This window comes from Vanessa tameamea, chromosome 19, assembly GCF_037043105.1.
Source record: "Vanessa tameamea isolate UH-Manoa-2023 chromosome 19, ilVanTame1 primary haplotype, whole genome shotgun sequence".
NCBI classification, from domain to species: Eukaryota; Metazoa; Arthropoda; class Insecta; order Lepidoptera; family Nymphalidae; genus Vanessa; species Vanessa tameamea.
In genome coordinates, this window is record NC_087327.1 from 7,540,437 (window position 1) to 7,555,630 (window position 15,194).

At 31.4% G+C, this 15,194-nt stretch overlaps 1 protein-coding gene across 2 annotated transcripts in view; it reads left to right on the top strand.

Moving 5' to 3' along the window:
• The window catches only part of LOC113399405 (zinc finger protein 541), a 241,694-nt gene that overhangs the window by 153,682 nt on the left and 72,818 nt on the right, over positions 1 to 15,194 (top strand). For both annotated transcript variants that reach the window (XM_026638527.2, XM_026638529.2), the window contains exon 3: positions 5,419 to 5,611. In XM_026638527.2, coding sequence (XP_026494312.2) covers positions 5,419 to 5,611 — 193 coding nt within the window. The remainder of the gene's footprint in view (positions 1 to 5,418; positions 5,612 to 15,194) is intronic.

Consider the following 15,194-nt stretch of genomic DNA (forward strand, 5'->3'; position numbering starts at 1 on the left):
TATTGAAATAATATCGTTTTCTGTCTCGCATTTTTAAATTTGGACCGATAATTATAGTTCAAATATTGAAAAATATCCAGTGTTTAATCGTTTTTATAAATCTGAAGAAAAAAATGGATTTTAATTGATACTTTTTTTTTAATAAATTTTTGAAGTTGCATTTTTGACTTATTTTGAAATAATCTAAAAAACGTGATAACTCAAAAATGTTACCAAATAATTCAGCCTTATGTTATACCTACCCTAATGTAAATATAACTAATTAAAGTACTATTTTTACTATATATTTTTAATAATACATATTTACATATGCATTTGCATTATTTCAAACATGACAAAAATAAACATTTTTAATAGAAACAAAATTTTAAATGAAAGTATTATTACATAACACTGTCGAAAATATTATTTCACATTTTCTCAACATTTATTTGCCGATCATTTAAACATATAATAAACTTAATTTCATTTTAAAAACATCGTTAGGAGTTTTCGGATCCGCCACATGTAATTATTGTCGAATTTTCGAGTGAAACCAATACAACCTCACATAACCGAGTTTACGTTATCGTTATTACAATTCAAATATTATGTATCATATGATTTAATTACAAAATGTAATTATATTATATTGTTATATGCTACGGTTGGGGTAAGGCTTCCTCTCCTGTTAAAGAGACGGTTTCTACTGTGAGCTTATTCTAACTAGCTGCTCCAATGTGAATTAGTACCTATGTGGCAGATTTTCATTTGACAAACGCAGGATTTACACAATACTCTCCTTCATACCCAACTTCTTCTATTATACAGTATCTTAGCTTAATTTTATTGTGAATATAAATTGGTATTCATACGCCTTTACTGTTTCCTTTAATTGCTTTGGACCGTCTGGTAACCCGTTTTGTTCAGTGGGTTACTATGTATTGCCCATTGTATGATTTACAGGAACAAGGTACTTAAATCCCATAACTACTAGTGCTATACCGATGTTAGCATTGATTCATATGTTATTCATATGTGATTTATATGTCTGGACCTGATAATGTCTATTTGTATAAGCGTCAATTTACAATCAGTAGGTACATGCAATTGTCTTCGTTATCTTCCGCCACTTAAGACAGTATTTTAATATAAAATAATATTTTTTTATTCGTGTATCTTAAAATGTGTTTCTTGAGATCATCTCGATATAAACGAAACGTGCGCCAAGTGCAGTCCCTATGTTTTTGATGGATACAAAAGTATTTGAATTCTGGTTTTGTTATAAAATACATTTTAAATCGGACTCCGTCTAACATATACTAGTCAATGTGATTCAATTATTTAATTAATTATTTTCGAGTTCCAAATATAATACAATATCTAAGTATAGTAGATTAGCGGTACGCTCCGACTTTGTCCAAGTAAAATTAATACAAGGATGCCATTTCCTTCCACTAAAGTTAAAATCACCAGAAATCCTTTATTTTTAAATTAAGCCTTTGTTCCAAATTTCAGCATTCTATACTCAGTAGTAGGAAGAATAATTTTAAAAGTATTATCTATAAATTCAATAATTAGTTTGCTAGAATAGATTAACTGTGAACGGAATAGAACTCGTTACCATTTTTATTACAATATAATATAATAAAATAGAACCCCCTACGTATACATAACATAACATAATCAGCCTGTAAATTTCCCACTGCTGGGCTAAGGCCTCCTCTCCCGTTGAGAAGAAGGTATGGAGCATATTCCACCACACTGCTCCAAATGCGGGTTGGTGGAATACACATGTGGCAGAATTTCGTTGAAATTAGACACATGCAGGTCTCCTCACGATGTTTTCCTTCACCGCCGAGCACGAGATGAATTATAAACACAAATTAAGCACATGAAAATTCAGTGGTGCCTGCCTGGGTTTGAACCCGAAATCATCGGTTAAGATGCACGCGTTCTAACCACTGGGCCATCTCGAATCGATACCCCCTACGTATTGAACTATAATTGCATAATATTTTATCATTAAATCAATGACTCCCTTGATAGTTTTACATTGCAGGAAATATCGTTGCAACGAAATAAGTCCGTCGACATCAAAAGCGAGCTGCCGTCCTCTACCTATATATATGTATGCGTCCGTCCAATGTCCATCCACTGAGATGAATCTCTGTGACGTCCAATATAATACTAACAATTTCACAGTCACATTTTACTGCCCATAAAAAATATCTGCCTATATTTTACGGTGTCATGGGAATTTTGGTGATTTTATTTTTCCCGCCTCAGTGATTTGGTTTTGTCCGTTAAACGACCTAGACATTTTGGTTATATCGTCATTTAATATAATCCTTTATTATAATAACTGTACGATCGTTTGTTTTAAATACCCGTGATTTTATCATATATAAAAATTTTCTAGATCAATATCGGTTGGATAAATAAGCACTTGTTATGTATATGGACGACCTCCGTCATCGAGAAGTGTGTACACCGGTTTTCATGGGTACGCCGCTCCGAGGTCCCGGGTTAGATTCCCGGCCGAGTCGATGTAGAAAAAGTTCATTAGTTTTCTATGTTGTCTTGGGTCCGGGTGTTTGTGGTACCGTCGTTAATTCTGATTTTCCATAACACAAGTGCTTTAGCTACTTACTTTGGAATCAGAATAATGTATGTGATGTTGTCCAATATTTATTTGTTTATATTATTTATTTGTTTTATTATTCAATCTTAATCCAAATTTGACTGTTTTTCTAAATGAGTTTCATTTACCTCATTTTATATTAAATTCTTTAAAATATATATTCCACAATCCTCGATGTTCGCATATGAAAATTTAGACGAAATTAAGAGTGACAGAAGAGCGTGTAAATGTTTCACGGCTGAGACAAAGGCTTTTCTAGAAGGTTTGAAACTTAGTTCAATTCAGATTCTGTGTGTACTATAGCTGAGGTATCAACTAATCGGAATCATTTAACTTATACACTACATTTTATAATTTTATTTTCCTTCCGATATAGAAACATTCCACTTACTCACTACCAAAAACACCAGAGGTTCGATAATCATCATAATCACAAAATCGATTTCACGTACCTAATGAATGAGATACAAATAAATTACCTTTACGAATAAAATAGAGTATAATGGCTTGTAATTAGCTACACCATACACATGTCAATAATAGGGCAACACGAAAGAAGGTCGAACGTGCGAACGTACATAAAAATATAGGGATGTAAAAACTCTTCATGGCATAATAGTCTTTATGGTTGAAGTAATAGAGATTGAAATCACAGTTTCTACATAAGATACCTGTATTTCGAAGGCTTGTGTACACTCTTTGTTATTTAGTTACTACATGTACGTTAGGGATTCATTTGCGGACAATACCCAGGCTTAATCACACACGCGATGCTTAATATCATGTTTTTGGTTGTACCGACTACCTATAGGTAGAATATTTGTAACAGAACAAGACGAAAACAATACAATGTGATTGGGTTATATGATTTAATTTTTTTCTCAATATTACTATAACAAAGAAAAACCAGCACGTGATGGCTCAAGCGGATTCGAACTCGCAGTCTCGGGTTAAGATTCATACGTTCTTACCTTTGTGCCAGCATGACTGTTTTCTTAGTAATAAGAAAACGTAAAATATATAAGCCATCAATCATGACTGTTATGATATATGTTGTCTTACGAATAAAAAAAAAATATGTATGAGTGAGTTCATAAAAACGAGACAAAATTAAGATGATTTCCTACTATAACTTAAAAATTAAAAGCAATAAAGGTATACTCACACAATAGTTTTACAAGCTTAGTCGAATATCGTATTCAAAAGATAGGCTCACATATAAATGGTGGGATCAAACTACCAGCAATTTGCGAGCCAGAACATAATTGAGGGTAATCAACAATAGACACGTGCATACCTGATACTTGTCAACGCAATGTAACTCACGAGTTCAAAAATATTTAAAACATTTATTTATTATTTTGTCCAAATATACATGCTCGAAATAACAATAAATTAATTAATAAATCGAAACAATACATTCATTGCACTATAAAATTGATTTATAATTAAAAAATAGACCATATGTTATTATATTAAATTATAAACAAAACAAACTTTTTTTAAATAAATTCCCTTGTTGGCCTAGTTGCTAAATATAAGGCTGTATATCCCGAGGTCTTGGACAAAAAACATCGAGGCGGGCCGATGAAAATAAATAACTTTTTTTATCACGAAAATCCTGACACCTGAAGTTTGGTAGTTAGTAGTGTTTACATGTTTCCTCGACTCAATTCCCTCGGATTATAAATGATTAAATATTGGCCGAACCAGGTTTTGAACCCGGAATTTGAAGATCTATACCTTATATAACTCTTATACTTATACATTCATAATTATTTTAACAAATAATTGATTACATGTGTTTATTATTGTATATTCATTGTAATTAATAGTTCTACAACTAATGGTATCGTATCACGATCCCATTAGCATTATGGCGTACTAATGGCGTAGCTCCCATTACTAAGCTCAAAGCGATATATATATATATATATATTATAATTATTACTTAAATCACAGTCCTAAGTGATTATGTATCTGATTGAGCAAAAAGTAAAGTAACTATAAATACCCCACAGCTGGGCTGAGGCCTCGTATTGACCGATGCATAATATTTCCATGTGTAAAATAAGTATAATAATTTATCTAACCATAGTAATACCTATTAATGAAGAATTTCTAGCATTTAATACCCAACTAAAGCATAGAAAATAAGGCGCAAGTTTTAATTGTATACTAAACTGAACGAAACTTTTGCAAGAACAAAGAGCAAGGAGACTTGTTTAATTATTAAATTCAATCCATGTGTCTTATTTGAAACCATTATGATTTAAAACCAGCATTTGTAAAAACATTATTTTCCCTTTATACCGTATTACAACCTTGATGGTCTCTTTATATATAGTTAACCAAGAATTTTTTAATATTCAGTATTCCCATAGGATTTAGCTGTAAACACAAAATTCGTAAACATTCACTGATTGTTAAAATGTACTTAATTTTATTAAATTAATTAAATACATTTTGTAATTCTTGTTTTGCTCATAAATGAATTGGGAACATTGACCTAGATACCGAAGTCATCATAACTGGTCAAAGAGCTAATGATTGTTTGGCAATCTACTTCAAAAAATTCAATGAAACATTTGAACTACCTTATTAGCTAAACATCCAATCGACCAGAATTGTTTGACTTAAATTATCATACGAGAAATATCGAAGAACTTTGCTTCAGTAAAGGATTTTTTAAAAACTTTTAACTAACAAAATTATATAAATGTCTCAAATGAAAACCGACAAAGATGTCACGGTTTATGTTTTATGAGTCAGTACAATGTTACCTTTGTTATCAGGTTGCGACAACGCGCTTGCCGCTGCCGACGTTCTCGCCGCGCGCCGTGCTGATGTACAGCGCGGCGGTTGGCGGCGAGGGCGTGGCGCTGCAGCTGCGAGAAGCAACGCCAGCCGAGATTGACGAGCGACTTGCTATCGCATGTCATGAGCCAGAGCTACTCGCAGACCTGCTGCACGCTGCTGCAAATATTGGTAAGTACACTTACACATAAACGTTGGAAACAATCCTTCTCGTGAAGGAATAAATAGAGTTAGAATATACATCAGCACACAGCTCTGGTTGTTATGTATAAAATATAAAATACATGACTGCATTTTATTAGTCAAATGTACACACAGATAAAGCTATATGTGAAAAGCTTAATTTTTAGAGCATAAATGAAAAATTTGTGGTTACAAATGTACAAGTTAATGTCTGATGACAAAGACTGGCGCCTCGCCATTGCCATTTCATTTCAATGTATTGGCAACCTTACTACTGCTAAACTGACAATTAGTGTGGTAGTTTTTTGGCCGAAGCTTAAAACATATATCAATCGGGTACAATATGTGTAAAACAGATTGTAAATATTTACTAACACGTGATTGGTCAACTGCAATTAAATTCAAAGGATATGACGTCAACCCAAACAACAAAGACCGCAATCTTGTATCATACGAGCAACTGATTATTTTAATTGAATACTTAAGCATATTCATATTTTACCATAAATATTACATGTTAACTATTCAAAATATATATTAACATCATGGAAGCTGCCACAAGGGAAAAGTGCTGTCAACAAAATTGGCATTCAGTTGGAGCGAAAGGCAACTTGTTTTATTTCACTACGGCGCAAGAATGAGGAGTATTCTTGCTGGAAGCCGGTATGTCGGGCGTTTTGAAATTCAAATATGAAATTTTGCATTCGGAACTGGCTTCGAGCATCGCTCGCGTTTGCCGGACAGCATTACCATTTACGGCCATTTGGGACGGACGATCATTTTTATTGCTAACTAGCTTTTGGTACTTTGTGTGTATATATTATACACGATATAGCGACACTCGTTTGGAACGTATGTTATGATATTATGGAATTACCAACCAAAAATGACCTTTGCAGTATTAACATTTTAAATTTTAAAAATTAACAACTATTATATACTTGAAACAATTGATGGATGAAAATTATAATTAGGCTTATAATTTTTTTTTTTAATTTGACATAGATAGGCAAACGTATAATTGACATTGGCGTAAGACACATTAACCATTCCTTACATCACCAATCTGCCACCAACCTTGGGAACTTCGATGTTATCCCTTTTGCCTGTAGTAGCACTAGCTCACTCACCCTTTAAACAACGATGCTGAGTACAACTATTTGGCGATGAAATATATGAGTGGGTGGTCCTTACCCAGCCGGGGATACGAAGGAAAATTTGTTAAATAATTAATCAGACGCAATAATTAATAGTAACCTATGATCTTAATTAGTATATTAAGTCCAATAGAATTTTTTATAACTGCATAAGATACATTTAAGAATTACCTAACTACTTTTAACTTCCCTCTTCTCATACATCATGTATATCTTAACTTTTGACTCATACTTAATTTAGACTAAAATAAGATCGACATATGTATAGGAAATATCTATAAGAACCCCAAAATAAATTGTATTTACAATTAATTATAAATACACTATAAAAAAAATGTCTGTCCGCTTGTACATAAAGTAATGCAGCAAATTATTTCTTAAAATAAATTAATATAACATTAAAGGTGTACCTATGTTATTTAAACTGGAGTTAGTTATCAGAATGTGCCGAAAACCTTAATTATCCCTGTGGGAGTTTACATTCGTCCCTACAACAATAGCGGGCGGGGTATATTGTAACCGGTACGCTCATTGTTGATGTTTTAATATAACCTGGAGAGAACTTCCATTGAACCACCGATTATAATGATAAATAAAAACAGCATGTAAATATGTTTATGTTAATACAACATGACTATCAATAGGTACATATCAGTATTTAAAATTATAAACTGCACAAAGGATGAACGTGAACACGTGGAATTTTATCAAGAACAAAAAGTAGCTTTTTCTCATCAGTCAAATTAACCAAACCCTCCTTACACCGAGCGGTAATAAGTGGGGTGAGTAATGTGAGGGGGCTGTAAATTGTGTTAAATTTTTAATAACGATATATTTATATCAAGACTAGCAGCCTGTCTCGGCTTTCAGAATTTTATATACTTTCCGATCGCAGCGCCACCTACCCAGTCTAACCTGCTTTAGGTTAGACCCGATCCAAGGTCCAAGGGCTCCAAGGACCATCTGAAATATACACAATAAAACTCATCGAAATCATTGCAACCTTTTACGAGGAGTTCAGTTACATAGCACACAAAGATAATACGTGGTTTAAGTACAATAACAAGACCATTTCCTTTGTCCATAGGTCGCTTGAGATCGCTCTTAAAGATAAGAACTCTTTATTAACATACATACGTTATTTCGTTTCATTTGTTTTCCTGAAAAAACATATATCCTTTCCTTACCATCATAAAAACATAGATGAACTTACGTAGTGTACAAACTATTTAATAGGCATGTTACTTGATAAAGTTACTCAATACATTTTTAATACTATAAAAAAACATAATGAATATTGTTGAACAACATAAATTGTCTTTAAATCAAATTAAAATTTCATATAAAGCCGATGACACACTTGTCATACCAAGTTCAAGTAATACATTACAGTATATATTATGGAAATGTTTATATTCTCTCCTTCATTACAATTGAGGCAGGTTGAGCACTTAGTAAGCATCCAATGAAATATTAGATCTACTATGCACATAATTAATTACATTACAATTACTACACTAAATAGACAATGCAATTGATATGCTGAGCATAAATAATAATTAGGAATTAAACTATAACTTCATGTCTACAACTATAACTACTCCTTAGGATGTCATAAAAACGTATATACAAATAACTAAATAATTACTTCGTAATAATTAGTATTCAAATAAAAATGAATATTGCAATAACTATTACCATATAATTAGTAATTATAAATTTAAATAGCTGATAGCGCTATTTTTGCTCAAAACCCCTGACTCCAGTGCTTCATTAGACTAAAAACGCCCGAGGCAGCAGCATACCGACTTGTCAAAAATTCCCGCTAACTCTCGGCTCGCTTAAAAATGCTAACTCATGCAAACGAGCTTCCAAGGCCTCTAATTGAATTAGATTTCTCAAGCAAACGATGAAATATTCCTCCCTATTATTGGACACAAATTGAAAGATCCAACCCCTGTGCATTTCAATCGTGAACTTGTTATTTGAGTTATTTGATTTAAAAATGAGAAGCGGTAGTGTCGAAATTACGAAAGTTTCTTCAGCTATCTCGGGAGCCTGTCTTTATTATAGAATCTTCTAGAAATAAGAACTACATTACGAAGTCACGTATTTTTTTATGAAGTGAACATTAAAAAATACCAGATTAATATTCTTTTTATAAAATTTTAATAAAATTCTTGAACCTAAAGTATCTACTAAAATAATATCAAATAAGACGTTTAGTTCTTAATTTTTAATTCCTAGCACTAATTGTTTATTCTCCTAACACCGCTCTCGGTAATCAAATACCCAATATTCCATTAACCGATCCCTTGGCGAGTGTTTAATTAACACATGGCAAACAACTTCACAATCCCTCTCTAATACAATAATAGAACTGACTAAATTCGATTTTACCTCAATACAACAATAAAATATCATTTTCACTTTGCTACTAATTTCATACCCTGACGGCTGTATGATGCAATACCTTTGCATTTTCGGAGAGAAAAGAAGTAAACATAAATTATATACAGTTTCCTAAAATTATTACGAATTTCGAATGCATGCATATATATCTGATATCGATCTAAATCCTCGTGAACGTGTTGTTACTGATATTGTAAAGCAAAAAACTATATAGAATATAAATACAAAGAAATCGTATTTAGTGCTTTTAGCGTTTTTTCGATATTTGTAAAAGTGTACTAATGCATTAGAGATAAATGAAATGAAACAAGAGAAACTTATTCCGACAAAGCTAAATAAAAACGGTGAAATATGAGTAAGTTGCATATTTTATTCAGTGAGCGGAAAAGGCTCTCGTAGAGATGAATTGTCACTCCACGAATTGTTTCCCAGCGCAGCTTGAATCACTGACAATAATGGACGTCGGAGCGAATTCTTAAGGAAATATTCCGTTATGGCACTACTTTTATAAGAAAGATGTCTCCGGCTTAAACGTTCTCGTAAAGTATTCAATAGAAAATTGTATTTTATTAAGTAAAATTCTTTTCGTGCATATTTATTTTAGCTAAAAACTTTAAAGTAAATATAAACCTTTTCTTATGTAATACGATTACTAATATAAATATTTTGCTTGCTTACTAATATAAGCATTTTACTTACTAATTGATCGTCAAATTAAAAACTACCATTGGTTCGGAAAAGAAAACCCTGACCTGAGAACCGACGAAGGAAAGTGAAATGAAAAATAAATAATCGTCGTATTATTCGAGAACATTTCTCGTTTTTTATTCTATTTATGATTAACGAAGTCTATACTTTGAATCTGAAAGAATATTTATCTCAACAAATCGTGTTACCAATAGTTACTGGCACTTAGCAGCTATTCCCATTGCCAAGATATTATAACGCCTTTAATAAACGATAATTGTATATTTTTTCATCTTAATGTTCTTAAGCACATACCCATTTTGAGTATCTGTTGATTATTTTCAAAAATCATAACCAAATATTTTCTTTATTCATTCTCATAAAATCTATTTAGCTGGTTGAAAGAAATGACTTCTGTAACCTTTTAATCATGATACTGTTCTTTTTATCTTGTCTATTATCTTTTAAACTTCAACCCCAACCCTTGCTTCGTTGTTATATCATAATTTCTATATATAATTAAATCTATAACAATTATTGATTTGATTTTTCGTCAGTGCCAATAACGACTATATAATTAGTCAATGTCATGATAAAAAATTCGTTATGTCATTTACAATCTCCCATAATAGCATCGTTATGGAATGGACATCGTTAGCATATTTGAGCTTATTTTAGATCATACTAGTGCCAAATAATGGAAACAAATTGGAATTCCAATAATGATACCGAAAAATTCACATTGATATGGCTCATTGAAGACAATCGAATTAATAACACATGTTTAATATCTGCTTTATATATGTATTAAATATATCGATTATATGTATATTTGTATTTTAATATAAAGGCGGGGTCACAATTGTGGCCAATGTGGTCACCACCGCCAATATACATTGGTGTTGTACTACCAACTTTATCAAATAAAAACTTATGTACCTTGTGTATATATTAACACTGGCTTGCTCACCCTTCGAACAGGAACACAACAATACTAAGCCGTACTGTTTATCGGTATCATAAGTGTTGAGTGGGTTGTCCTACCCAAACGGGCTGGCACAAAGCCCTACTAGCAAGTATTAATGAAGTCTTGTATTAAATATATAATACTAGAATATTATTTTTTTTTAAATAAATGTCCTAGCCTCGAATACAAACAGATGTATAATATGATAAACTAGTTGTTTGTTGTCGAGTTGGAATTGGCGTAAAATCGATTCGACCGAATTTCAATAGTGTGTCCGATACACGAAGCGTACGGAAATCGTGGTCTAGACTATACATTTGCAACAATACCAACAATGTTAAATTATGCACCAATTATTTTGTTATTTATTTGAAGTTAGCAGGCAGACTGGCAAATGGCACAATTGATGGTAAATGATTACCGCCCACAGGCATTAGCCATGTGAGAAATATTAATCATCACTTACATCATTAGCTTAGCCAAGTAAAGGCATGGTTGAGCACGACCCCTCAAGTAAACTTGGTCACCAAGAAAAATCTTAATTTTACCCTAATTTGTAAGAGTGGACAAAAATATAACTACGCCAATACGCTACTAACCTTAGAAACAACGAGGATATCTCCCTTGTGCCTGCAGTTATACTGGTTCTCTTAGCATTCGAACTGGAACAGCTGCTTGGCCGCAGAATATGTGATAAATGAAGGTCATACGGGTTCACAGAAAGCCTTACCACCGAGAGATAATTTATTTAACACATTCATCAAAAGTATGCACTTTTATAATCAATGAAATCATCAAGATCTTAATATCTCTTTTTACACCAATGGATATTGGAAATAGCCAATAAGATTAGCGTACGAGCGTCATAATTGGACCCGCATAAATTCGCGAGAGGTCGCTTCTATTAAATTTTACGACAAACATGGACCTTCATATAACTTTGTTATTACGGTTACAATATATTACAACCAGATGCCAACTTCGAATTTTGGTTAAAGATGATATTATACGAGTAGTTCAGTCTTCATGTCTAGCTCTCGTCAATTGTTATTGTTGTTTATGTAATATACGAATAGTTCTGTTCTTCTGTATTAGTGATTAGAACACGTTAATCTTCACCGAGGATTACCAGTTCAAACACAGGCACTATTTAATTTTAATTTGATGTTTGTTTATAATTCATCTCACGCTCAGGTGAGAAGGAAAATCTTATATATAATGGATGAAAATTTGCCTCGTCAAAAACTGTTGTTTTACTTTACTTTTTCTTGCATAATATACAAATATTTCTGATACAATAGACAAAAAAAGACATCTATTTGACTAATTAAAATGATGTAATGCTAAGTTTGAATATGAAAACGTGCTTTTTTCTGTTTCTAGTAACATGAATTCTTTACAAACCTAATTAATTCTCTCCTTTTAAAAATATGGTTCTCTTGATTATTATAAATAAGTCATTCCTACTAACAAATGAAACGAATTAGTAGTTTCTTATCGCACATGCACCTGCTTTGATTTAGACTATTGACGTGACAAACGTGAGTTCTTAGTTTGTTTCCTCTGAAGATTCAAATAATATACGTTAAGGGCATTTATTAAAAAAGTATCCTAGCAATTGATATATTTTGACCACAATATTCCCGATTTGTTTTTGGTGCCGAAGTAATGTAAGTACTTTTGTAATGATTCAACAGCATGAGGTCCTACAGCTAGCAGATATTTTTTTAAGATAGATAGATATTTCATTGAACATAAATTAAATATTTAAATTATTTATTCGAAAGGTTTGGTAACTATAAATAATCACTTATTTAAATTTTAAGAAGCGATGTTGGCTCTTTAAGATTCAAATCTGAAGGACTAAAGATAAGTATTTGAATTACCCTCGTAATCCCTTTTGCTAACCTACCAATTATGTAAGAGGTAAATTAAATTAAATATTTTTTTGATTCACGCTAATGATTCTATTTGCAATCTATTCGTTTTAATACTTAGTCCACAAAAAATATGGTTCTCAGTAATTCTCTTAATATATTCTGTCATAAATATTAGTTCAATTGCCACTTAATAGCTAGTTCGATTGCCAAAAGTCATAACACCATTAGGAAAAGATAAATAATAAACATATTTATGTATTGCTAGCTAATGTTCAGAATTCGTTACAACGCTTCTTTGAATTTATTCTTATACAATTTACGTGACAGTTATTTACGTTGATGTTGCTACCCAGAAACTTTACAACGAAAGTCATTATTAACGGGACGAAATATAAACTCAATCGGATGAATAGTTTAAGTATACGACATAAACAAAAAAAACTTGGGATATACAGTACACGTTCTTTCTGAGGTTAGTGGCGTATTAATGATATGAAGGACGAAGTGTATATATATATATAATTCTATCGGTGACAATGTCTATCTGTGACCACTTAAATTATCATTAGGTGGCCCCTTTGTTAGTCCACCTATTTTAAATAAAAATAAAAAATATTCAATTTAACATATTATATGTGTAAATAAACCACAGTCTTGTATATAACCATGTACAGTATTTTAGTTTTATTTCTATTTGTTCAGCTTTAAACAATAATATACATAAATACATTGGTTATTATTTATTGTATTAAACAAGATTTGTAATTCATCTTAATATATTTACAATAATCAAAACAAGAACAGACTGAAATAAGACGTGATATATTGGATGTCCTGGTATCGACATTTCTCGGTAATATACCCCCTGCACATGCCAATCTCGCATCCTGCCAAGTCCCTCTTGACAAGTGACATCTCCGTCTTACCAAAGGGAAATCCTATCGATTCGATACCACCAGCTCACGTCGACCGGTAATTGGATATGATTCTATATTTTCTATACGAATTTACAAAGAGTAAATAGTATAAATAATGGGGACTGTGCTCTCAGCAGTTCGTACAATTTTAATAAGATCTCATATTAGTTTATTTGGAAAAAGTATAATGGAAAAAGTAAAAAAATAATTCTGGATTTAGAATAGAAGTAAATAAAACACTTACGTGATATCAATTAATGTTTAACAACACAAAGACTCATTTACATTTTTTCTATTTTCGATAATCTTCTTTTCTTTCAGGGTTTTGATTTGAATAATGGAGAAATATCATTTGAAAAAAATATATTTTATACAAAAACAAAAGTAGAAAAATTTGTTTTACAAAATAGGCGTCTCAAAATTTGTTTGTGTAAGTTTGGACTTAGGGGAAAGTAATAAGGGTCGATCGATTCATTTGAGCAATTTACTAATGACGATGGTTTATTTGCGATTATGTCTTGATTTTAGGTGAAATATAAAATCGGATACTTGATTTTTTTATTTATAATTATAGCGTTAGCTGCACCTTTAGTCTAGAAACGGATTCATAAGGTTGTCTAGGGTTCAAATTCGAATCGGGACAATAAAAAAGTAATTTTCTCTAGAAATTATTATCAGTAACATTCTGCAGTTTAGCAATTTCCGCTCTTCTTTTAATCTAATTACTATCTGAAAAGCTTTCAGTGCCGATTGATATTTTATTAAAATTGAATTTCAGAAATATTATTACCATAAACTTTTCTATGTTTTTTCTGTATTTAAATACAATGACGTTATTACAGTATCCAAGTTGCATGTTTAAACTCTATAAAATATTTAAAAACCAAAGGAAAATTATTCTAGTTTTATTAGCAAAAATAGAAAAGAAACTTAAACGAACTGTTTCCACCGTGAATCTTTGTGAATTAAATAAAGACAAACTATACGAAACAAAAAGTTTTCACGTCTAAATTAAAAGGTGTTCGCCTTACTTCTTTGTTTACAAAATAGCTCAGTTTATTTCAACTAATATATTTTATTAAATACTTTCAATTAATATAGCTTAAGAGAAATAATTAGGTAATTAATAAATATCTACAAAACTTACTGCATTTTCTATATCGAAATAATAGAAATATTTGGTAGATCAATATTATTAATTCGCTTTGTATTTTTTTATATTAACACGTTGATCTTTGATTCCTTATATATATATGTATATATTACGTTATGCCTATTATATAACAGTCAATTATTTCATTGTTATTAATACTCGAAACGGGATTATATGAAATCTGTTGTCATTATTAAACGTATGTTATAATAATAATTAATATAGAATTGATTACAGAGATGGCCCAATGTTAAAAATACGTGGATATCGACCGAAGATTACGTATTCAAACCCAGGAAATCATCACATCATTTTAATTTATCTCGAGTTTTGTGGAACATCAAATTTCTACCACAGGCTTATCAACCAACCCGAAATGATGCAGTGGGGGAATTAGA